We start from the raw sequence: 25,594 nt of genomic DNA on the forward strand, positions 1-25,594 counted from the left end.
CACTGCTAGATATTTTCCATATCATTTTGTCATTTTCTTCACATAACCCAACAAGCGGGGACAGCGCCAGCTATTCCCCATTCCATAGTCGTTTTAAGCCCCCCCCCCCCTCCCCCCATGAAAGTGAATCTTTTCTCTAAACCACATCATGCTATACCGCCTGGACACGTTGTTCCTCTACATTATGGCCCTGCATGTTTATATCGTTTAATGCAACATTGTACATACTTGAAATCCGCTTAGCAGAGAGAACATTTGTTTTTTATCATGGTTAGTATTTTCCACATTTCCGCAACGTCTGGTTGTGGTGGATACAGCTCGCCTATGGTCCTATGAAGCCAGGGGCATAGGAGACACTACAATTCTGGGGGGGACAGGGGCAATCTTGTGGACTTTCCAATGACCCTATACAAATCACCGCCCGTTAAACAAATACAATTGCATACTTTTAAAGTGACATATTGAGAAAAGCAGGCATGTAGACACAGTTTGCATGTATGCTTTATTGTTAATTACATTCATATAGTAATCAGACCAAATGTTAAAAAAACATGTATATGAATCTTGCATCTTCATGCACCAAGCAAACAAAGGACGCTGACTTAGGGTGGGGGCATCGTATTTGCAAGTGCATTATGGTTTTAATAGTACCTGCTGCTGCATTCCTGGTTTCAGGCAACAAAAAAAATGTGAAGATAACTTTGGTGATTAATGTTCTTTATTGAGAGAGATCGGAGGTTTATCTAGTGGAAGTTTATGTGGGGTAATATGCCTGCTGCAAAGAACGTATACCATGCAGATCACAAAATGCATATCATGTAAATAGGTCAGTGAGTTACTGCTTTTGTCTGAGAGATTCTTTTGGTATTTGCAGTTCATAAGTTAAAATCCTAACATTTAACAGTGAGCTATTAACCGTCATCAAAGAGCTGAATGATAACTTCAAGGTATAGATTAGAACGTTATGATTTTTCCCCACTCTTTATTCATCCTTATGTTGGGAAATGGGTTGATTAGGATAGAAATCAATTCTGATTATTAAAGAGAACCCCCCCAACCGTGGTGTTACGTTTTAAATTCTGAGTTTGTGCTTCTCTAGTGTTGCAAAGCCATCCTGTGCCCTGGGCACGCTCCAACTTTTTGCTGACTGGTACCTGACTCTAACTGACCCTGGGCTCTGCTTAACCAGGCCCATGGCCAGTGCTATTCTAAAAGAGACACTTAAATATACTGTGAAAACACCTTCATACACACGGGTGCACTATGGGTTAGGGTACCCTCTATAATTGGCATGACCTCTCCTATAAGGCCCTAGTACATAATAGGGCAGGGGGATTAGAACTACCTTTAAGTCCATTGAATATAATAGGGCATGGCAGTTTAGAGGCCAGCAGCCCTTTCTACGTTTGCAGGTGTGCACTGCTGAAGCCTGAGGTCAGTTTAAAAGTAGCCCTGTGTTGTAGGACTGTTTTTAACATGCAAATTGTGCCCAAACTACTAGACTATTGGGTTTGGGGAACTTACAAATTGATAAACTACAATGCTGGGGCAAAATTAAGTTAAGTGGAAAAATGTTTTCCACTTAACCATGGCTGATTCATATTTGCCAAATAATACATCATCTGCTGCATAATCAAACGATTTCACTCAAAACAATTTTGTAGCACGAACAGATCAAAAATTACTAAAAGAAATGTGACTTATGTTGCTGTGAAGTGTAGGGCCCTTTTCAAAGGTTGACTGGTCATCTTTCCCACTGCTGCATTTGTATGTTACACAGGTACTAATGAGGCAAAAGCTTTGCAGAGGCTGTTGGTATGTATAAATATGTCAAAATAATAAAGTATCATAAAATGTACCGCATTACGCTGAAGCCTTTTGTTGCATAATTTAGTCAACACTGCAACATAATTTTGGCCTCCATTGCTGCATAACTTCAGTGGCCCGAAAGCAGGCTGCACATGTTAAAAGTGTTTTTGCATGAAGCAGAGACCATGAAGTTTGCAAACTTACGGGCTGATTACATTGGCAGGCGGACTTCAGTCCGTCCACCATCGAATCGGGGAATGAGACCGCTAGCCTTCAAGGTGGCGGCCCCATGATAGGCATTGCGACCGCCGTGGTGGTGGACGCATTGTAATGCCTATCTTTTACATTTCAGCAGGTGCTGCTGGCTGCATCATCTGCCGCAATGTAAAAAAGAGACATGTTACATATATCTCTGCACTATATGGCAGGCACAATGCGTTGCCTGCCACATGGTGCAGTGATATGTAAGGGGGCATCTTAGATTCCCCCCAGGTCCCATATCTGGGGGTTGGGGGGGAAAGGGTCCTGCTACAGGCCCCCAATGTCCCTTTCTGCCAACTTTTCCATGGCGGGTGAACCGCCATGGATATGCTGGCGGTCAAGGGATATCGTAATCCCAACTGTGGTGCCTGGTAGGCACCACCAGCATTGTAGGAACCACGAGCCCCTCCGCTGCACTGGTGGGCTCAAAGAGCCAGTCTCGTGCGAGGCGGTTGGTCTTTCTGACTGCCAGGGAACCACCCGCCATTGTAATATGGTGGGTGGTGATGCAGTCATAGATGTCGGTGGGACCGCCACTGATGTGGTGACGTGGCGGTCCCACCGCCATTATAATCACCCCCTATGTTTGGTGTGCATGCAAATACTTCATTGCCAACCCCTGGTAAGTTGAACTACTACTCCTAAAAAAGGCCAATGGAGGTACCAATGGGTGTGATGGACTGGCCTCAAGGATCTTGTGACCTCAGTGACAGTCACTGTCGATCTAGGTTGTGCGTCTTCGTATGCCTGCCCACAAGACTGGGGGTGAACTGCAGTATTGATTATGGTGGACAGGCCTTCAAGGTTAAGTCACACTTTCCACCGTTAGGGTCCACCTGCGGGTGCTAAGATGCCAGGGCTTCTAAGGTCTATCAGGCCTTCTAAGGTGTAGCATCGGAATAAGCTCTGTCAGGAGTGTGGTCGGGTGGACTGGTCGTGAAGGCTGAAAATGGTTCTCCAGTTCCAAATTCAGCAGCTCTGGCCAGAGTGTCACATCCTCTCCCACACTGCATGCCTTACTGCCCCACTGAGAGAAACTCGCACTGCCTTCAGCTACAACTCAATTGTGCTGCGACTAATTTCAAATTATGCACTAGACACCACCAACTTATTGTAAAGCGCTCTGATGTCCTTCGGGATCTTGTTCGCGCTATATAAAACTTTATAAATAAAAATAAATAGACAACAGTAAAATGCTGCCAGAAAAAAAATTAACACCACCCTGGAAAAATAAAACACTCATAGGGAATGCAAGAATTAGCAAAGCATGTGAAATATAATCGGGAACAACATGGTTACCTTAATAGTTTTAAACTCATTCTTCAGCAATCAGTGATTTTGCCTGAAAAGTTCAGGACATAGCTACAGGACCAGGAACGGACCAGTTTCAAAGTCCATTGCTTATATCCTTTCAAAATATAAGCAGTTTGGTTTAAAAAAGACCACAACCCCGAACACAGAGTACACATTTTATAAGCTAAAATAATTAAAGCAGGTGAAAACTATCATATTAAACATTTCCATTCCTCCCATCAACCAGGTATTGCAGTCCCTTTAGGAATGGTGCACTTCCCCACCCTGGGAAAACAATGTTGTTCAAAGAAAAGAAGATTAAAAGAAAGTAGCGCTTTCACTGGCAAATTCTGTAAAGTGGCACTAATCTGTGTGGGTGTAAATAGCAATCTGACCTGTCTGCTGACCACTCTGTATTGCTTTATTTAGGTATTTAATTATTTTTCCCTCCGTCCCGAGGTTTTTCTTTAAAATAGAAAACAGTCAGTAAATGAGGACATTTCCAGCCAAAGTGTTGCGCCTTTTTTGGATCTATTTCTTAGGGGAACAAATAAAGAAAAGGAGAGGCAAGACAGAGTACGTAAGAGCTGTCTCTTGAAATCAGCACTTAAGGAGAAGCGAGACAGAGACAGAAAGAGATGGAGGAATAAAGAGAGAAATAGAGAGAGGGGAGGAGGGCAGCTGCCAGAGGAAAATCAGGAGAAGTGGACACTGTCCTTGTCTTCTCTAGGCTTCCCAGAACTCCAAGCCTTACTGCAGCATAACAAAAGCCAGAGAGCGGGTGGTCTCTTTGACTCCAGGCAGGTCACTGGGTAGCGATTTCTGAACTAATGGCCCTGCGAATAACAGAAGGGAGAGGGGAAATTCTTTTGTCCCCTCGTTCACCCACCCTTGTCCCCCGTGTCTCTCCCATTCCAAAATCTGGGGGGATATATCCCCCGCGTCCCCCACACTTCCTACGCCCATGTATGCAGCCTTCACTATAGCTAACATCTAGGGAGTGAACGGGCTGTAGCAGCAAACTCCGTTAAACAAAGACATTTTTTATAGGTGTTTGTGCCACCTAGAGTGCTCAGTTGTCTGGTACCTAGTGGCTTTATCGCAGATGGTTAGTTTGAAACTTAGATACGTGTGTTGTGCAGTAATTGCATTGTACACCTTGTCAGACTTGCAGATCTCAGTCAGCCTAGCCCAGACCCATAACCTGTACATTCTACTGTGTGGATCTCATTGGTAGATATTCAAGCCTTTTTTATTATTATTGGGTGCAGTGGTATTGGATGAACCAGTTCCCTCTACTCAAAAGGTGGGGAGTGTCTGTGATTGTGAAACAATGTGTGGGGCAAACTGTGCTTGAGCTACCAAATAAAACATCTCAAAAGTAGGAGCAGCAAGTCCCCCATTTTTCTATGGCAACTGCAGTGTGCTCCAGCTGTTTCAAGCTCAAGCGAGTTTAACCAGAAGGGAGTTTAGCTGTTCAAAGATTTTTCTGTTTAGCAGGTTGAGAATGTTGGAGAAGATACAGCAGTCTGGGCAATATCACCATTTTCATGAGAACTACCTTGCATGCCAATGATATTGCCTGTCTGCTCCATTTCTATATCTGGGTGAATATTATTCCATTGCAAATGTTCCCTTCTGGTGATATCTGTTCCTCAGCGATATTGTACGGCCATATACTGAACAGACTGATCCTGGCACACTACAAGGAAAATCTGACCCGGGAGGCAAGTGACCCTTGTAAGAGGGAGCAAGATCAGTTTCGACCGGTTAATAAGCAGTCCTGTCCATCTACCATATTAGACAATGTTTCTAATTATATGGTTTAGATTAACATCTGGAGCCTTGGCTAGTAGGAGAATGTAATCGGTGTATATCAATACCAGCACTCTGCGGTCCTCAAATTTGATCCCTCTGCAGGGGTGCAAATTTCTAAGTATATGTGGAGGGGATCTATTGCTATTGCACATAGGTTGGCAGCATAGGGCACCCATGTATAGTATATAGTACGTAGTTTAATTGTAATGGGGGTAGATAATTGATTATTTAAATTTTTCTAGCTATTAGGATTGTTGTAGTTTGATCCTTTTTACCATGACTTTACCAATGCCCATTATTTCAATTACAGCTAGTAAACAAGGCCATTCAGTGAATCCAAAAGCTTTAGTGACCACTGCCTGTACCTCTGGGTCTATTTGATGTGTAACTACGAATAGTGTTCGTAGATTTCGGCTGTTGACCTGCCCGGAATGAACCCAGACTGATGTGGATGAAACAAACCATGGAGTAGTTGTAGGATCACTTTGCCAGTACATTTCACCAAAATGTTATTGCCCACATTTATCAAGGAAAGTGGGCTCATATGAGTCGCCTAGATGAGGTTGCCTTACCGAGTTTGAGAATTGTAATTACAACAGTTTCAAGTAGCTTTGAAGGCAGAGCCAGTGGAGTTTCCTGAGGTGTGTGTTAATGTGGGTGTGGCACAGTAGGGTCTGTCTGTTGCATTCTGAATAGTTTGGAGTCTGTTCAGGAGCTATTTGGTGATTCCAGTGTATAGTGTGTTGCTGTAGTCCAATCTACTGGTTATGAGGGTCTTTGACTGTTTTACTGGTGTGTTCTGGTTGCCACTTCAAGATCTTTGGTAGCGTCTTCAGGATATGGAAGCATGTTGTGGCAACGGAGTTGACCTGGATTGAGCTTGTTGTCCAGATTATTTCTAGGTATCTTGCTTGGGTGATGGTGGTGGGTGTGGGCCCACGTGTAGTACAGATCAAGCATCCTCTAAACTTAGAGGATGACCCTCTGGGTACAACAGTGATCGCTAATCAACGATTATATCGTTATCCACCAGATAAATATTCAAATAAGTACTCCTAAAGTTGAATTAAACTGTAAATTTATTCAGAGATATATCATATGCTTCTTCTTCTGGGCATTGAATCTCTTCTTCATAAATTTATGTACAATGTTTATATGGCATTCCCAATGCATTTCATGCACAGATATGCACTTCTTCAGGGGAATCTCTAAATCAAAAAACCAATGACTCTCATGAGGATAATATACAATACTTTGTTCGAGGTTAATAATGTGACCAGATTTAATCTGTGACATACTTTCGGCATTCAGCGTTTGTGGGCTTGCCGGTAATTAACGAGTGATGCGAGAGATTGTGCACTAAAAAATCAATTCATGTTAATACAATTGTGAGGCTGACCTTAGATCGATTTAAGAAAGTTATCGTCTTTAAATGTGAAGGTTGTGAAGAAATAGTAATATTCGTGAGTTGTGCAAAAATGATCATTACTAACAGGTCGCGTGATGGCGGTTTAACCGCGTTGTGAGCGCGAGAGTGATCCGACCAAATAATAGTAATAAAGTGCACACGGTGAAAAGAATTCCATGTGTTGGTGTTGTGAAATAAAAATGAATGGGGGGTAACAGCGCTTCTTACCTGCCGTTCAATGTTGTATAGCACATGTGCTGTTAGTCCGTGGCGTTCGTGTCGTGATCGTGAATCAACCGGCATGCACGTTAGTGTGATTGTTTGGAACTAGAAATAGGACTCTTCTCTTCCGGTTCCTCAAACCGGCGCCATCTTTGAATGGTGTAGGTGAGTGTGTATAGTTAGTAAGCGACTATGATGTCCTATGTGACGCCAAAGGTGCTAAAAGCCTAATCAATCAACGTACATAAGTGCGTTAATAATGTGCTATTATGTCCTTGTTAGAGGAGGACCAAAATGTATATAAAGTTAGTTAAATTTCAAATGAACAGTGAAAATACAAAACGAAATGAGAACAAAAAGAAAAACCAATGAAAAATCTTCGTGAAACCATGGTTATCAATGGAGTGTTCCAAATCATGAAAAATATTACTCTGAGTGAATGGTCAGTCTTGTGTTGTATATACCAGTCTTTATAGATAGCAGCCGAATTCCAGGTGGTCATTGAGTCAGTTCGGTTTCATCGAGTTTAATAAATAAATCCAATGATTTTCTCTCTGTAGTAAGGTTCTTTTGAAATCTCTACCAGGAAGTCTCTCCATCACTTCCAGCACAACAAATTTAAGTTGATATATGTTATGATGTCTTTCATTGAAATGTGTAGCAACGGTGGACTTGGTATTATTGGTTCTTATATTGCTTTTGTGTTCTGATACACGTGTCTTGATTTTCCTGGTTGTTTTGCCCACGTATACTAGTCCGCATGGACATTTTAACAAGTAAATCACATTGGTTGAATCACATGTGGTTGTGGTTTTCAATTTAATTGGTGTTCCTCTCATGGGGTGTTTGATGGTATTCCCTCTTATGATGTTATTACAGTTACTGCAATTATAGCAAGGGGTTTGTCCCCTTATGATTATTCATCGCTGTATCAGTTGGATTTTTTAGTAGGTCTTGAATATTTTTGCTTCTGGTGTATCCATTTGTTGGTTGTTTAGCAATGATCTCTTTGAAGTCCGGTTCCCCCGTGAGTAATGGCCAATGTGTTTTGATAATCCGTTTGTATTGTTGACTATGAGTCGAATATTTTGATACAATTACTGTTTTCAATGATTTTGTCTTTGGTGTCTGTTTGAGTAAATCATTTCTTGTTTTTAGCGTACATTTTTGTTCAGCTTGTTCATGAATTTGTTTAGGATATCCTCGTTCCTCGAACCTAGAGATCATGTTTTGAGTTTGAATTTGTAATTCTCTTGGATCTGACACTATGCGTTTCACTCTGTACGATTGAGATGTTGGTAAATTGTTTTTTAACAGGAATTGGTGAAAGCTTTAATAATGAAGTAGATTGTTCTGATCTGTAGGTTTTTTGTATAAGTTGGTTTCAATTTTATTGCCTCTGCGGGTCAATAGTACGTCCAAGTATGCAATTGAAGAGTTGTCAATGAGATATGTAAATTGAATCCATTCATTGATGGTATTGAGTTGTTCCAATGCTGTTAGAAGATCTGGATGAGTACCCTGCCACAGTACAAAGATGTCATCTATGAATCTGAGAAATAACAGTGCATTTTTCTTCCAGGATTCTTGATTGAGGATGTATTTATTCTCAAAGATATTCATAAAGGTATTAGCATATACTGGGGTGGCACAATTGCCCATTGAAGTGCCAGTGAGCTGTAAGTTATGTTCGTTGTCCCATTTGAAGTAGCTTTGGTACAAGGTGAAAGCCAATAATTCCATAGTGAACACTTGGATTTTTGATTTAGAGATCTCCCTGAAAAGTGCACATCTGTGCATGAAATTCATTGGGAATGCTTTATAAATATTGTACATACATTTATGAAGAAGAGATACAATGCACAGAAGAAGAAGCATATGATATATCTCTGAATAAATTTACAGTTTAATTCAACTTAACCCCTTCCATGCTCATGACGAGCTCAGCTCGTCATGAGGCACAGTTGAGCTGTGCTGATGACGAGCTGAGCTCGTCATGAACAATGGTAAATCTGAGAGTGCAGCACCGGGGGGGGGGGGAACCTCTAGCAGCCAAGGTGTTAAGGAGTACTTATTGGATATTTATCTGACAGATAATGATATAATCGCTGATTAGCGATCACTGTTGTGCCCAGAGGGTCATCCTCTAAGTTTAGAGGATGCTTGATCTGATCTTTAACTTTCACACTCCAAGAGGCAGAGAGTGATACCTCAGGTGCACACTCCAAAGTCAATCCAGAACACAAGACCAGCCTATGCGCATCCAAACATTAGGCACCAGGTGGAGTACCACATCAAGGTCTTCTTTCGAAAATCATTACTTTAGTTTTGTCTGAGTTGAGTTTGGAGCAGTCTGACTTCATCCTGGTGTGGTCATGTAGATAGAAGAGTTGAATGAATGAAAAAACTCTTTATTTAGACCATAGTCTTTAAACACAATGGGAACCCAGAACAATTAATAACAGTATACATTCTTTAACAATAACATTACCAATAATAACACTTGATAAAAATATACTTCACCCCCATCCTATCCACAATGGCACTGACATACAATCCCAGATCAATTCAATCCTTTAAAATTCATAAATTATTATAAAAAAAATAATAAGAGGGAAAAGGAAGACTAAAAACAAGATTAAACTCACTAACACCCCTTCAGTTTCTCCCTTACGAAACATTTTATGGCTTTCATATAATTTCCCAGAGCAATGAGAATATCAAGCTTTGGCATTTCTGTGAGTAAGGCTACTGCTTGGGCTTGTGACCTTATTTCGTATTTTTAAAAAATTGGACATAAAAACAAAAACCGAAATGCAGCCAACAAATGTGTGCAAAATATCATTTCTAGTTCCTAACCCACATTTACAGATTCCATCTAGCTGTATAATTTCTTATTTTTCCCTTCAGGAAAGGAGTTGATTCTTGTCCTGGGCATCTTGTCTGTGAGGGACAGTATTAGTTGTGTGCCGTCTGCATAGGTGAGCATGTTGATGCTGTGCATTCTGATGATGTTTGTGAATGGCGTCAAAGGTAAACTTGGCATTGCTTTAGTTAGTGCATTGTTTAGCCCACCGGAACTCGAGAGGTTCCATATCTTGCATTACACTTTGGCCTATTAGGATAACAAAGACACAAGTCCTGCACACTTCATTTTTCTCATTTTTAGCAGTCGGAGTCTTATAAGTAACAAAATTTAGTCCTAGCCAAGAGCCGTAAGAATGATAGGAAGTTGATTCCACATCGCTGACCTGTTCGTTTTACGTTGGGCTCAAAGTTCCATTTCCTTTACACTGTGCTGCTGAGTGTTTTTTTATGATTCCTGAGGCTGCTTGAAGGTATGCAAATATGAGTTTTCTCTTGGACCATGAACTTAAGTCTCTCAGGGTAGATTATTGTGTACTGGGCATCCGTACTTTGCAGCTTTTTCCTGACTTGAGCTACTTGATTGTTTGTGTGAGGTCTTGGTAGAATGTGATTGCGTCTCTAGTATATCGAATGTCTCTCTTTCCGCTTGCCATTTTGAATATCTTTTCCCAGTCTCTGTAGTTTTAGTTTGGCAATGATGAGGCTTAGTGGGGCTCCAGGGACTGATCTATGGAACAGCATGCAGTGCATTCATTCAACCACAAAGAGCTGTGAAAGGTTTGTTTGATCAAACCGGTCTAGGAGCATTCTATCACGGTACTCCTCTGTTCAGCCCATCACATCTCAGGAATGCCAAAAATGCGGTTGTTGCTTCTGTGGGAGCGAACTTCCAAATCATAATTCTTCATTTCTGATCTGTGGTAATTTCCTTTTTAAATTTCGTTTGTGCAGCTGCATCATCGTCCGTGTCAGAAATCTGGTTCGCTGCCAAATCCATGTGTGTATTTTCTTTATCCAGCCAGTCTTTCATGTCCTGAAGTCGCTTTGTCAGGTTGTCAATCTTGAAATCTATTGCGGGCGTACTGCCTTTCATTTCCTTTAGTAAGCTTTTGATATCTTGTTCAGCCCATGTTTCTTCGCCCTCCTTGCTTCTCATGTAATTTTCATGCTTTCTCTGGAGCTCCGGGGTATGGGCAGACGACTTAAACAAAAAAAAAATTGCCTGGGCTGTTCAGCAACTTTTTTTGTCTGGATCTATCTCTAGTCTATAGTGCCAGGCACCCACACCCCTGTATTCTTTTGGAGACTTGATTGGTTCACAATTTGGTACAGGACGGCAGGCGCGCACGCCTTTAGTTAACCTGGCCTTTGTACACAGTGCTGGACCAGCAGGTCTACGGGGCTATTGATGCCTCAGTGCTGTTAAGGATCAAGCCACCCCCCTTCATTTGTCTTCGAAGTGCTCTTTCAGAGGCCTCAGTGTTCGAGTCATATGAGCTGCAGATTGTACACCTTAGCATTAGACCGTCACCTGGTGTTGGGCTCGGATGATTGCAGGTTGTTGTTGTCTTGGAAGAAGTCTTTGTAGTCATCAGATAGATGACTCCTCCCTTGGAAAACAGTGCGCATGGGCATCGACTCCATCCTTAGATTGTTTTTTTCCGCCACTGGGTTCGGATGAAAGTTTCTCCGCTCCGGCCAGAAAAACATTTTTCAGCAAATTTGAAGCGCAGAACTTCCAAAACTTCAACAAACTACCTTCGACAACGAAGACAAGGCTTTTTCGACGACATAACTTCCATTCCGGTCATCGAAGTGGGCCGTTAGGCCTATCGACGCCATGCGGCCTACACCACATGGAAAGAACTCCGTTCAAGAAATGCCCAGAATACCAGGCAAAATTCCCACATAGCGATCACCACGAGGTCTGCAACCTCTGCCTATCACCGGAACACGACGAGTCGACCTGCACAGCTTGTGCATCCCTCCGATCGAAGAAAACCATCCGGTATCGGAGGGCCCGTCGACACGAGATGAGGAGATCGGCCCCAGCACCGGAGGATATCTTCGACGAAGAGGTTCCCCTCGTTCCCGAAGAAGACTCTCTGGAGCTCCAGATCGTATCCGAGGCAGACGACTCAGATGACTGTATTCCATCGGGTCAGTGTGTGAGTACTACTGCCCCTGCACAACATACTCTGCCCAATCCGAAGGCAAAGGTCAGCACTCCGCCCAAGGGGCCCAGTCGAGACCGAAAATCCACCTCGACAGCCCAGGCCTCAACCTCTTCCAGCATCGGTCATTGGTCTTCTGGTCCCTTCCCAGTTCGGAGCGCAGGCCCAGGCTGACTCCCTGACACTGCAGAACTTACATGCCAACTGAAGGGGTCCGCCCTGCATGGAGTGCATGCATGTCGCACTACTTTGTTTGGAGCCCCTGCAGCTCACAGATGTTGGTAGCAATTCCTTTGGCCCAATTGCAGACATTAGCCAATCTGGAACATCTTCAAGGGCATCATCTAGCTCAACATGAGATGTAGGATAGTAGCATTTCTCTATAGTGTGCCGATGGTCATTTCAGAAGGAAGTTCGATTTTAGCTTAGGTCGCGGGAGATTTAGGATGTTGCACTGTGGCACCTCCTTAAAATCACATATTTCATCATGTTGTGGATACTGTGTAAAGTCATTAACAACCTTTTAATTGCCTCACCGGTTGGTCATTCATGTGCAGCTGCTGATTTTCCCCTTCATCAGTTGGCCATTCATGTGCAGCTGCTCATTTTCCCCTTCACCAGTTGGTCATTCATGTGCAGCTGCTGATTTTCCCCTTTCTATTCATTAGAACGATTTTATTGCCATTTCACTTGTTTAGTGTATGTATGTGTTTATCATCTGTCTGACTGTTAATTCCTTTCCCCTGTTTTTACTTTGCATGCCATTTCTAATGATCTACCATGAACCAGCTACCAATTTGCATGCCCCCTAGTATTACTTCCCTTGCAATTCCTGTTAACCCCAACCTGTGCTTTCCTGGCCTTGCTCTTTCAGTCTGTCATTTTCTACACTGTTTCAGCTGTGCTTTGCTCAGTATTAGGTCCTTTTTAAAAAAAATGACTTTTCTCTTTTTTATGGTCTGGCCTAACGGCACAGCTGCCACCAGGCAATCATGTGAGAATCGCCGGCAGAGGGGCTTTGGCTCCACCCACATGCTGGGACTAGAAGAACATGTTTTGATTGGGCAGAAACAGTATGCTTCCATAAAAAGAGTGCCTGACCTTCACATAGGTGTGATCGTTTTGTTTATTTATCCAACCTCTGAGCTTGAACATTAGCAAACACATGGCATTGTAATGCTATTTAAGTGTTCTGGATAACTAGATAATGTATTGTGTTTTTCTCTGGCAGCATCATGGATGGGAGGAGGGCAGTCATTAACCTACATGGATTTTAGGTCTGGCTTAACTGTGCAACTGTCCCCCTACATTTCAACCGTCACCAGTGTTTTTCTACAGTTCTTTGCTTCCACATAAAGTACATTTTAATCCCCATGCTATCTACCTGTAATGGTCCACCTTACCACACAACATTCCTTTATGGCCAGACCTTTTGGCATTGCTAGTGCTTGTAGTTTTCGTTTATTTGATTCCAGTTTTACCCAGAAAAAGCAAGTAATACAAGTGGCTGCACAGCGTTATTTGTGCTATGGATATTTCTTTGTTGGATAATCTGTATCATGGACGGTGCCACAAGGCACTTCATTTCGAGAGCAGCGGGGGTACCAGTTACCACTACCCTCATCTACCTACTGACTCCATTGCCTCCTGGTCTAGCAAAGCTCCCAGTTTGCAACATTTCCTTTTTCAGTACAACACCTCCAGAGGCTCACCAGAAAGCTACCTCTCTGAGACTTCAAATAGAAGAGCTCCAGGGTACACCACCCCCTTCAATAAGAACCAGCAAGGAGCTAACGCGTAAACATTCAACAATACTGTTACTTTCCCACAAAAAGTATTTGGTTTTGTTAATTATGTGCAAGGATTCTGTACCGAGAAAAAGATTATAAAGCGTTTTGGGGCACAGTTCCTCATGAATAGGTATTCTCTTGCACAGTGGTCATCGTGCAAGTTCATTTGGCAAAGTACCACTAATGTTCTTTTTTACACATTAAAGGTGTTATTTGTATAATAAACATTTGTAAGTAATGGTATTACAATAGAGTGGTGTCATTACACTTCCTTCTAGGTACAGTAGAGGTGATGATGTTCTGGCATTTTCCTATTCTGTTTCTCTGGAAAATCCGTGGTTGAAATCCATTAGATCTCCTGGTAAAGATTATATTGACAGCTCTTTAGTTTGGCCCATTTCTGTACATTTGCACTGTTTAGATAAAAGGTTTTCTTTCAAAAACATTGTTCTCAAATCACAAAACCTCTTACCCCAGTATGTGCTAATACAGGTCATGTGAAAGTGCAGTTTGCACATGTGGTTCTCACAAAGCGAATCTGAGCGTGCGCAAAATGAGTAAACTTCGCACGCGTGGATCTGTTGGAAGTTACCATCTACAGCTTCATTCACATGTTGTACATATTCACCCTGCTTCACTTTTATTTGGGGGTTGTAAATCAGCCTGCACGCCTGCCGTTCTAACCAACTATCAGTCCCATAACTTGATATTATGAATCAATCACAAAGCTTGACATCATAAATCAACCGTTACTGTAACATGCCATAAATCCTCACATCCTGGTTGATACAGGTCGTGTACTAAGACCTGAATTAATCACCAGGTCATAAATCAAGTTATAACTCAATCCAGGTCAATAATCCGGTCATAAATCAATCAACGACCATAAATCGTGTCATAAATCAGACGTACAGACACATTTATGGCATATCATGTTTAGTGCAGGAGCGTCACTGTCTATGCGGGGAGGGGTATTCCACCATCACCTTTTTGGCCCAACTCACTACCATACTTATTTGGTGTGGTCCACGGACCGGCAATCCTGGGCTTCAAGTACAGTGTTCTGGGACTCCTTCCACTCTGACTGCCTTACCCTGCCGTGAACTGTATCAAATGAGGGGTTTTGTCCTACGGGGCCAGGCTGGACTATATACGTTTTAGAAAATAAAAATGTGCCTGGTCTCGGGTTTGATGCTGTTTTTTATTTTACAGCGAATCAGAAGCTTCTAACTAATCGTAAAGCTTCCATGATTTATTTAATCTTTTCACAATGTTTTTTGTTGAACAGATACGAGGTTTAAACACAAACTTTAACAGAAAATGTTTCTGGCATTCAGTGAAAAACAATTATACACAAATTAAACAACATTTCAAATGCAACGTAAACAAAATGCTTATTTTAAACAATGTAAAGAAAAACAAGTTGATAGGGTACACCAGAATAATTTATCACAGTCCTATTGGCTGAATTTCTTTTAGCTATTTAGGACTGAGGTCACCATAGGCTTTTTATTTATTGAACTCAAGTCCCACAGCCTGGGACAAATATTTAACGCCTTTGGCGAGAAGAAGGGATGAATCCTTTAGGAAAGCCGACGCGTTTCCAAACCCGGTCCGTGAGTTTGCGGGTTTTTCCTCAGGGCTACCTGGGTACCTAGTGGTGTGAATAATAAAGAGAGCTTCTTTTAGTTCCTACTCCTATTTAGTTAAAACTGAGCTTAGCGCCATAATGGACATGGGAGTACCTTTGTGTTCCAGCGCTTCGGTTTCTTCAATTTTCAGGGGAGAATGGTTTTCAGACCTGTATTTAAAAGAGAACTGTTTGATCTTTTTTCTGAACGGGGGGCATTTCTTGATATTCCCTAAGTGTGAGACTCACTACTTACTTGAAAGTAGGCTTGTGATGCAGTTCGATTTCACTGAATCATCTGTCAAGGATTTGCCACCGCCTGTCAAAAGGAGGCAGGTTTTACTTATGTATAAATTGTATATATTGAGAAATGCAAGGCTGATTCGAAATGGACCACACTGCTTACTTTGTAAGACGCCGTCTTGTGAATGGCGGTGCATCTCCATTGTTTAAATCGGCAACCTCTGGACTTTTCTCCTGCTGGATTAATAGACAAACCTATGTTTAGGCTTATTGCTTATTAGGTTTACTGGGACTAAAACTTATTTAAGTCTATAACTTCTCACCTTAAAGCAATTTCGTGTTTTCTGCTACGCTTTCTGCTGTTGCTGTTCGGTGCGTGTCTCCACTGTGTTTGGATCAATCACGGAAGTGTTCCGTTTAATCACGTGGTTTTATGTAGAAATAAGGATTCTGGGAATTGTAGTTTGAAAGTGAAATCGAGCTGCATTTGGGTCAATAATCAGTTTTATTTGTATCTGTACTCATTTTGCGCACGCTCAGATCTGCAACTTAACTCCTTCATTTCCACTCCAACGCACCTAGCTGGTCACATCCTAGACCCAGTTTTCTCAAACCTAGAGAAACTTACTTCAGAGTCACCCTTACCGATGGGATGGACGGATCATTCCCTTATTAAATTGGCCATTCCGGTCAATAAAAGCAGGCACAATACGGCACCGACCCGCCGTCTAAAAAGACCATGGCATAAATTATCTCGCAACGACCTCCACACCACCTTAGGGGAATTCCACCATGACACCAACTCTGACATCAACGCCAACTACAGTGCGTTTCATGAGTGGATCACGGGCGGACTAGATAGTCTCATTCCAGCAAAATGGGCAAAAGGACGTAACTCCCTATCCAACCCCTGGTATAACGATACCCTAAAAAACTTACGCAAAGAGTGCAAAAAGGCGGTGCGCCTCTGGCGAAGGGAATATAACAAAGAATATAAATCAAATTACCTACTTCTACAGAAAACGTACCACAAAGCCATCCGTGCTGCGCGGACCGCTTTCTACGCCGACAAAATCGAATCTAGTCCCACCCCTGCTAAAGAAATCTTCAAGCTCGTGCAAGAACTTCAGAGCAGCAAAGCTCCCCTCCCTAGTATCTCCTCCGAGCAATAATGCGAAGACCTCGCCAGGTTCTTCGTCGACAAGGTACAGAAAATCTACACCTCCTTTCCTCAGCACTCCCCTAGCACCACCAGCAGTCCCTCCTCTCCCCCCAGTTACTCGACCTTGACTTGCATCCCGGAAATCTCTGATGATAACCTCATCAGACTATGCAAAAAAGTCAAATCTGGTTCCCCTGCGGACCCTATGCGCCCGGCTCAATTCTTAGTCACTCAACTTCTTCCTACCGGCACTTACCGCTATCCTGAACCTCTCCTTCACTTCAGCGTGTGTACCATCTGCCTGGAAGCAAGCGTGGGTTTCGCCTATCGTCAAGAAACCCACCCTAGATCCATCAAAACCGGAGAATTCTCGTCCAATCTCCCTGCTCCCATGGCTGTCCAAGCTCGCTGAAGCGCATGTCAACAGTACTCTATCCCAGCACATGGTCAAAAACAACATTCTGGACCCATCGCAAAACGGGTTTAGACCAGGCCATAGTACTGAGTCTGCTCTCTTAGCCACCACAGAGCACCTCCGAACGATCTTAGACGCCGGTCAAAGTGCTGCGCTGATTCTTCTGGATCTCAGCGCGGCCTTTGACACGGTATCCCATGACATCCTTCTCAATCGTTTGGAGACTTTTGGAGTATCTGGTCATGCCTTGGATTGGTTCCGATCATTCCTCGAAAACAGATCCTTTCGAGTTTCTGCCCCTCCCTTCTTATCCAAACCCCACCCCATTGCACAGGGAGTTCCGCAGGGCTCTACGCTGAGCCCATCCCTTTTTAATCTCTACGTCCAGCCTTTGGCGGCAGTGGCCAAAGAGTGGGGCTTGACATTAGTATCGTACGCCGACGATACACAGTTGGCCATCGCTCTCTTAGAAGGTCCTTCCAACTCATCCTCTAACTTCAAAAACGGACTCTCTGCGGTCGCCCAATGGATGACAATGAATTGTTTACAACTTAATGCCGGTAAGACAGAGGTGCTACTCCTTGGCAAAAACACCAGCCTCTGGAATGAGCACTGGTGGCCGTCTTCCTGGGCACCATCCCTCCCCCCAAAACCCTAGTGAAAAATCTGGGCGTTTGGATGGATGCCTCACTCAACTTTCGGGCCCACACCAAAAAATTTGCCGGCACCTGTATTGGCCTGCTGAGGAGCCTCAGCCACATATTAGGCTTTTTTGATGCCAAAACTTGCCAACTCATTATCCAAGCCACCATCCTTTCGCGTCTAGACTACGCCAATGTGCTCCTTCTTGGCGCCAACAAAAGTGAGATAGCACGACTCCAACGTGTGCAGAACTCTGCGGCTAGAACTCTGGTCGGCCTCCCCCGCAGATGCTCAGCCAGAGCGACCATCAAAAAACTACACTGGCTACCCGTTGATTCTAGAATCAAATTCAAGACCCTCATTATGTCCTTCAAAATCCTCAAACTCAACACCCCCCCTCTGCTTCGACCACTTCTCACTCCCTACGCGCCGTCACGGAACCTAAGATCCTCCAACCAAAACCTTCTATGCGTCCCACGCATAAAACTCTGCCGCATGGGCGGCCGCTCCTTCAGGTTCCTTGGAGCCAAGCTGTGGAATGACTTGCCGCAACACATCCGCTCCATAGATAGCCTACCGGCATTCCGGAAAGCAGTGAAAACGTTTCTATTCCCTTTCCTGTAATCTTCCCTTCATCCTGGTTTCTCCCCGCTCAGGCTAGGATCTGGGTTCTTAGCGCCGGGACGCCTCATTGCTGGGGCAGCTGTTTGCGCTCTACCAAAACTATAGAATAGAATAGAATAGAATAGAATCCCTGCTAGTATGATTTCTGACTAGCAGGGGGTAAAGGAGTGTCGGTGGTGTGCAATGAGGTCAGTGAATGTTTCTCTGTAGTTCAGACAATTCGTTCATTCCATCATTCACTCAATTGAACTTAAGAATCAGATATGCTTCTTTTTGCATGAGTAATGCATCTATGTCCCCACCGCGTATCGGAGTTTTGATGGCAGATAAAACTGTCCATTTGAAATCCTTTTCGGTGTGGCCTTTTTGTTGAAAGTGTTGCACCATTGGAGCTGTTAGTATGTTTTGTTTGATTCGGGAGCGGTGTTGGGCTATTCGCTGATTTATTTGTTGTCATGTGCCAATACAGTGGAAGGTATTGAATTTCAGTACAATTCCGTCACATGGACACATAAGGAATTCACAAATTGCAAAAGCCGCAATTTGGTATATGCAATCACCTGCCCTTGTCCAAAACTGTATATAGGTAAGACGACACAACAAATAAAACACCGCTCAGTTGGTTGTGTTATGGTTCCAGCGCCGGGACGCCCCGTTGCGGGGGCAGCTGTTTGCGCTTTACAAAACTGATAACATAACATAACTAAATAGGAGTAGGAACTAAAAGAAGCTCTCTTTATTATTCACACCACTAGGTACCCAGGTAGCCCTGAGGAAAAACCCGCAAACTCAAGGACCGGGTTTGGAAACGCGTCGGCTTTCCTAAAGGATTCATCCCTTCTTCTCGCCAAAGGCGTTAAATATTTGTCCCAGGCTGTGGGACTTGAGTTCAATAAATAAAAAAGCCTATGGTGACCTCAGTCCTAAATAGCTAAAAGAAATTCAGCCAATAGGACTGTGATAAATTATTCTGGTGTACCCTATCAACTTGTTTTTCTTTACATTGTTTAAAATAAGCATTTTGTTTACGTTGCATTTGAAATGTTGTTTAATTTGTGTATAATTGTTTTTCACTGAATGCCAGAAACATTTTCTGTAAAAGTTTGTGTTTAAACCTCGTATCTGTTCAACAAAAAACATTGTGAAAAGATTAAATAAATCATGGAAGCTTTACGATTAGTTAGAAGCTTCTGATTCGCTGTAAAATAAAAAACAGCATCAAACCCGAGACCAGGCACATTTGTATTACCCTGCCGTGAGGGATCCCAAGGTAAGTACTAGGTCCGCCTTTCAAAACTTGGTGGCCTTTCAAACTCTTTAAGCTACATTAAACAGATTGCAGCAATCTTTGCTTTGCTGATTGTTTGTGGGTGGGTTTTGCTGCTCCAGTGGCACAGTCCTAACACGTATAGTGGTTGGGCACAAGCGCTTGACCCCTTCAATAGGGTCATGATGCCCTCCGGGCATAATTCAAATGGAGCTCGGCTTACCCATTGGTTAGCGGGTTTCGTGTCACGCTTGTGCTTTTGGTGCCCTTTTCCCCCTCACCCTTCCCTTAGCGCTCATTGGGGTGGGGATGCCATTTCCTGCATTTTGTACCTGTACCCTCCTGGGGACTGCCGGTCCCTTTAGCCTCCTCCAGGTGCGAGCCACTGCTAATGCCGGTGTACATATTTGGTTTGTACACACAAAATATTTTCCAGTGCAAATTTTGTGAGGTGCTGAGATTTATGCTAGTGGGCTATGTGGTGCAATGAAGATTTACATCCCTTTTTTTAAAAAACATATGAAAGTAAGTGCCAGATGGCTAAAGTAGTGTTCTTAGATATCTAGCTCAGTCTTTTAGGACGGAGTTGAAGAGAAGGTCAGATGGACTCAAGATTGTGACCCATTGTGACGCAAGAAAGCCCAGGTTTTATCAGTGGCTTTGGTTGTTTTTGGGAGGTTCTGATCATTTCATACGCAGCTTAGTTTATATTTAAGTGGTGCACACTCACGATGTTTTCTATGGTGATTTGTTCCAAGAGCTTTAACAACCTATTCTTGTTTTCAATTATACTTACAATAAATAGAACAAGCTTTCACAAAGACAACAGTCCTGGCTTTTTGGCATCGAAAGTATTTCACAGTTTATTGTGAAGTTTGTGTGTGTACTTGTGCTGAAGATTGCTTGGACTGAATCCATTTTAATCATTCACCACTTCATCCATCTATCAATTCATATCAATACTTGAACAATAAGAAAGTCACCATTCAGATCATTTTAGTTGAAAAGCCAGACCCGTTGGTTTTTCCAATGCTGTTTTATTTTTACCGTGGGGCGATATGCAAGAGGCAAGGACTACGACTAACTCGTTTGTTGTATGAAACTTGTTGCTTATGTTTTTAGATTGAACTCTTTCTAGCCAGTTTTGGTTGTATTTCAGCGCTAACGAAGCATATTTTATGAACTGTACCTGGGTGTGAATTCGATATTTATATTTGTCTATACTGAAACTGCTGGTCTGAGTCACCATTTTACATTTTCCCTTATACAGGCAAGAACTTCTGAAGTGGAATGGCTGGGGTTACAACGATTCCAAATTCACGTTCAATAAAAAGGGCCAAGCTGAATTTACTGGGAAAAGGTAAATTACCTAAACATGCTTTTCTGCAATGTTATGTACTGGCCTGGGCAGTTCTTTTCACTGTATTTTATTGTTACGAATCACAAACAGTGCTGTACTGGCTGCAGAAGTGCCTGACTAGAAGACTGCACTTTGAAGTTCACTTATATGTTCTAAAATGTTTACTTTGTAAAGGAAAATAAATGTGTTCTTCTAGGCACAGATCAATCGTGGACGTCGATTAACAAAAATGTAAGCGGTAGTGGAACTGGCATCCTAAACCTTTTGGCCATAATGATTTCACAGGAAGTGAAATCATATGAACTTTCACGCCACATCTTCTCTGAAGATGTCACGTAACCATAATCCTGATGACATCACCGTAATTAACATTGCCGAAGTTACATAATAATTGCATAATTTTTATGACGCAAACAAATGTCTGTTAGATATCATCTATTTAAAGATGTGGAAATGATATGTGAAAGGTTGCAGCTACCTGAATAACAATAAGCAAGTGAATTGAGTCTGTCGTCGGGGAAGTCGAAGGGTGGGGGGTTCTCTCCCCTGAGAACATTTTGAAAAAACTTGGCCTTTCCTAGTGCTTTTTAATGAACTATTTTCACATAAATTTGCTAAAAAAAACTATAGGATCTGAAAAGACACTTGTTGAATATTGATGTTAAAGTCCTTTCTTGGTGTGCCAAGATAATAAAACCCGACTGTCCACATGAGCTGACTGAATTCTATTTTTAAAATGTCCTATGGGTTCCCATTTATGTAAAAAAAAGTTACTTTCATTGCTAGGGCCAACATTTTACCGTGGGCACCCCTTTTACCCAAACATCACGAACAATATTCCAGTGCAAGAATTTTGCGAATACTGCTGCCCATGTACTATGGGTGACCCTTATGTCAAAAGTTACGTCAAATATGTCAGGGACCACATTTTGTCATGCATGGCCCCATGACATTGCCACGATTGTCCTTCCATATGCAAAATATTTCCTCCAGTGTGCTAACGCCAGCAGTTTGCCACAGCTGCCATCAATGCCAAGAATTTCCTCCAGTATGCCAGCACTGGCATTTTTTTCCCTGGTGCCACAAGCCAAAATTTAGGCTACAGTGTACCAGCATTAGCCTTTTCCGTGGGTATTCCATATGCATTTATTGCCTCCAATGTGCCAGTATTTTTCCAAGGGGGCTTCTATAAGCAAAGCACCATGCCCGGTGCAACAGCAGCTTTGCAAGCATAACTACACATTCTTGCTCATCCTCACTTACGTTCACTTACTCACACTCATTTTCTTTCACTTACAAGCACGAATTTATTTTCACTCACTCATATCCTGACTCACTCATTCACACTCTCTCTCACTCTTACTTACTCAAACGTACATGCACACAATCCCACATACATGCTCACACACACACACACACTCTCTCACACAAACACAAACTCCCGCACAACTCGTTCTCACTAGCACACATGCAACATACATTTAAAGCAATTTTATTTTTCTTATCTAAGATTCCAGTGAAGGTTCAGTTCTGGATCTTGCCCGCCACTTTTTATTACACTAATAGCGAATAATTGACTATTATCCACTATAAGTATAATCAAAATGAGCAGAAAATGAGGATGGATATTTGCTCGGATAATGCAAGACACCCTGGTCTTCTTACAACAATCACAAATAAGTGCTGTAGCTGTAGGCAGAATACGGGTGACTGTATTTCTTACCTGGGGAAAAGGAGTTGTAGGTCCAATTTGAACATTACAGAATTCCTGTCCTGGTTCCAAGGGAAGGTAAGATCATTCTTGTGGTAGAGGAAGCCTCACACACATAATTGTGTCATGCTTCATCATCGACAACCTCTCCCCATCCTGTAAGCAGTCACATATCCCCCGAGTTCCATTCGCGGACCCTGCCGGTCCCAGGGCCACATGTTAAGCAAGAACCGGGGTCCTTTTGTAGCCGCTTTATTTCTCCACTAATAGGATTCACTATTACAGCATATTTCTTAGTGGCGTAACACAGGTCCCTGCAGCCCCTGTGGTTTAGGGGAGGGGGGGGGGGGGGTGAGAAGCAGTGGGCTCCCTCAGCACAGTACTGTGGCCTTTGAGCTCCTGATTAAATCCTGAGCGGGGCCCCTCTATGTTCCTTGCAGCCCCCCCCCCCCCTCCAGTTTCATTACGCCATTGATGTTTCTGCTTTTGAATTGGCAGTTAGTGGAGGAGGAAGGTAGATGTGCAGCACAAGGGCAATCTGTGAGCGATGGCAGCTGTTCAGCTTTAAAAAAGGTGGCTGTACATACCATGCCCAAATTGGACCAAGTGATGTGACCTCGACCGTCTCAAGGGAAAACGTCCGAGGGGCTTTTTTTAAAACAAAAATAGATAACGGTCCATTCTTCTGCTCCTTTTTCAAAACAAAATAACTAATCAGCTACATCACATGAAGATGCGCTTGAGAAATATTGCAATACGTTATGCTGTGTAGAGTGAGCCAGAACTTGGGAAAGGTGTGTATTGGTCATTTGAAAACATTGGGGGTAGAAACAACATGAAACAGTTTTCCAAAGAAATGTGCTAAAATGCGTACTTCAGATAATATAGTTAAACATTTTATGTGGTTTCTATTGTAGCATGCATTTAGCTTAATTTCTGCATTCCACTGCTTTTTTTCCCCATTGTGCCAAGTATAAGTAGGTTATGGGTCATATAATATGATTGAGAATCTACTTCTAAACGAATGGGTGAGGTAATTAAATACCACCAATTTCACAGTACAGAAATCAGAGCTATCCCTCAGCTTGTACCAATTTTACAGATTTGCCTAAATAGCTGCTTTACACCGATCGTACAGAGTCTGGCCCCAGACAGGAGTTATGCATGTGATAATTAGGTTCTATAAAAAGCCATGTATCATAAAATGTCCCTACAAGAGCCACAAAGCAAATGCCACTGTATCTTTGAAGAGGCTTTTGTGCCCAATGGAGTGATGCCACTATATAAATGAGTGTCCAGTAAACGAAGCAACCACATGTCGTTGTGAATTATCACCCACACATTGCATTAAAATACTCTGTAAATGCTTGGTTTTCCTCAAAACATCAGCTTGTAGGACATAAATGAATTTACCCCCTGTCAGAAGCTTATATGTTTAGGAAAAAATGTTGTCCTTTAACATAGACTTGTAATTTTCTTAAAATACACTACTGAGTTGTAATCAAACACTCAAGGCTGTGGAATTCCTATAGCCCGACACCCGGGACGTATTATTTGTGGTCAAGGGCAGCAAGTTTTCATCTGTATTTTATACTTGCGACAAATAGGCCCAACCCCCTACAGCATGAACACTTCGGCTGATAGTTTACAGTACCACATTATAGATCAGGGAAAGGCATTGACTGCAGGGAAGGTAATATTTGTGTCCATGCTGGTCAAACTTGTATTTATGGTTCATTAATAAAAACCCTTTATTATTAGGGTGAGTGCTCTAAGTAAATGTTGTAAGCTCAGACTGCACTTCTAACAGTTGTTCCAGTATAAAAACGTGTACACAAATTTTCAATGTTTAGCAATATGAGGCTATGCATACTTCTCCTAGAATGCTCTCTGATTAGATGCAAATATTTGCAGAAGCTGGGAAGCAAGATTGATGATTCTTTGCTTTCAAAATGTGCCGACTTGTTTAAGACCGTTAATAAAGACTCCTTCAGAGACAGTATCAAAGGCTGTGTTAAGATATACTGTTAACAGTGTGGCTCTACCGCACTGGTTCATGATCTGCTTGAGACCATCTGCCGCTGCGAGAAGAGTCCTTTTTATCCTTTGTAGTGGATGGGACTCAGATTGTACCTAGAAAAACACATTTATCGCAGAGAATAAAGAAAACAATTGCACATTGGTTTCCTTTTCTCAGAATTACGAAGATTATGGCTGCAGATATTGAGCTGTAGTTATGCGCTATTTTTAGGTCTCGCCTGAGCCAATTCGCTTGCGCATTGCTCCGGCGAGATTATAGTAAGCGGAAAAGAAAAGTCTACCAAAACGGCTGCAGATCTCATTCAGTTCATGTAATCTATGCGCATGCACACCATCGCCAGCCACATAACACACCGCCATTTGTCGGTGCCTCGGCATCAGACTTCAAAGGCTGCCGCTCCCCCGCCCTCCGAGTGCACATCGCGCACCACCATTTGTCTGTACCTCTGCATCAGACTTCAAAGGCTGCCGCCACAGCAATGCCGAGAGCTTGTTTCTGGAGGAAAGTGAAAGCATACCGTGCTGGTTTACAGTAGCCTTGCTCCTAAAATGCTGTTGCTGTGTTGCCATCTCTCTAGGGACACTCAGCTTGAAAACACTCTACTTGCTAGCTGCAATGCTACATCCGCTATGCTTTGACTCTAGACACGTTGATCCCTCACAGACTGTGCTGACTCTGCCCCTCCTGATTCTGAAACTGACCAACGCAGTCTTCTCTGTCTTATGATGTCTGCCCTGCCACCATTTACTTCGGACCCTCGCCCTCACACCTCCTCACCCTCACACACCCTCACCCTCACCCCATCACCCTCACGCCCGTCACACTCCCCCTCACACACCCTCACCCACCCACCACC

General features: G+C 42.8%; 1 protein-coding gene across 1 annotated transcript in view; it reads left to right on the plus strand.

Moving 5' to 3' along the window:
* The window catches only part of AGPS (alkylglycerone phosphate synthase), a 760,022-nt gene that overhangs the window by 105,366 nt on the left and 629,062 nt on the right, over positions 1–25,594 (plus strand). Inside the window, exon 2 of the mRNA XM_086956197.1 lies at positions 20,897–20,986. Within this exon, the coding sequence (XP_086812323.1) occupies positions 20,897–20,986 (90 nt within the window). The remainder of the gene's footprint in view (positions 1–20,896; positions 20,987–25,594) is intronic.

The sequence above is a fragment of the Lissotriton vulgaris genome, chromosome 2_1 (genome assembly GCF_964263255.1).
Source record: "Lissotriton vulgaris chromosome 2_1, aLisVul1.2, whole genome shotgun sequence".
Taxonomy (NCBI): domain Eukaryota; kingdom Metazoa; phylum Chordata; class Amphibia; order Caudata; family Salamandridae; genus Lissotriton; species Lissotriton vulgaris.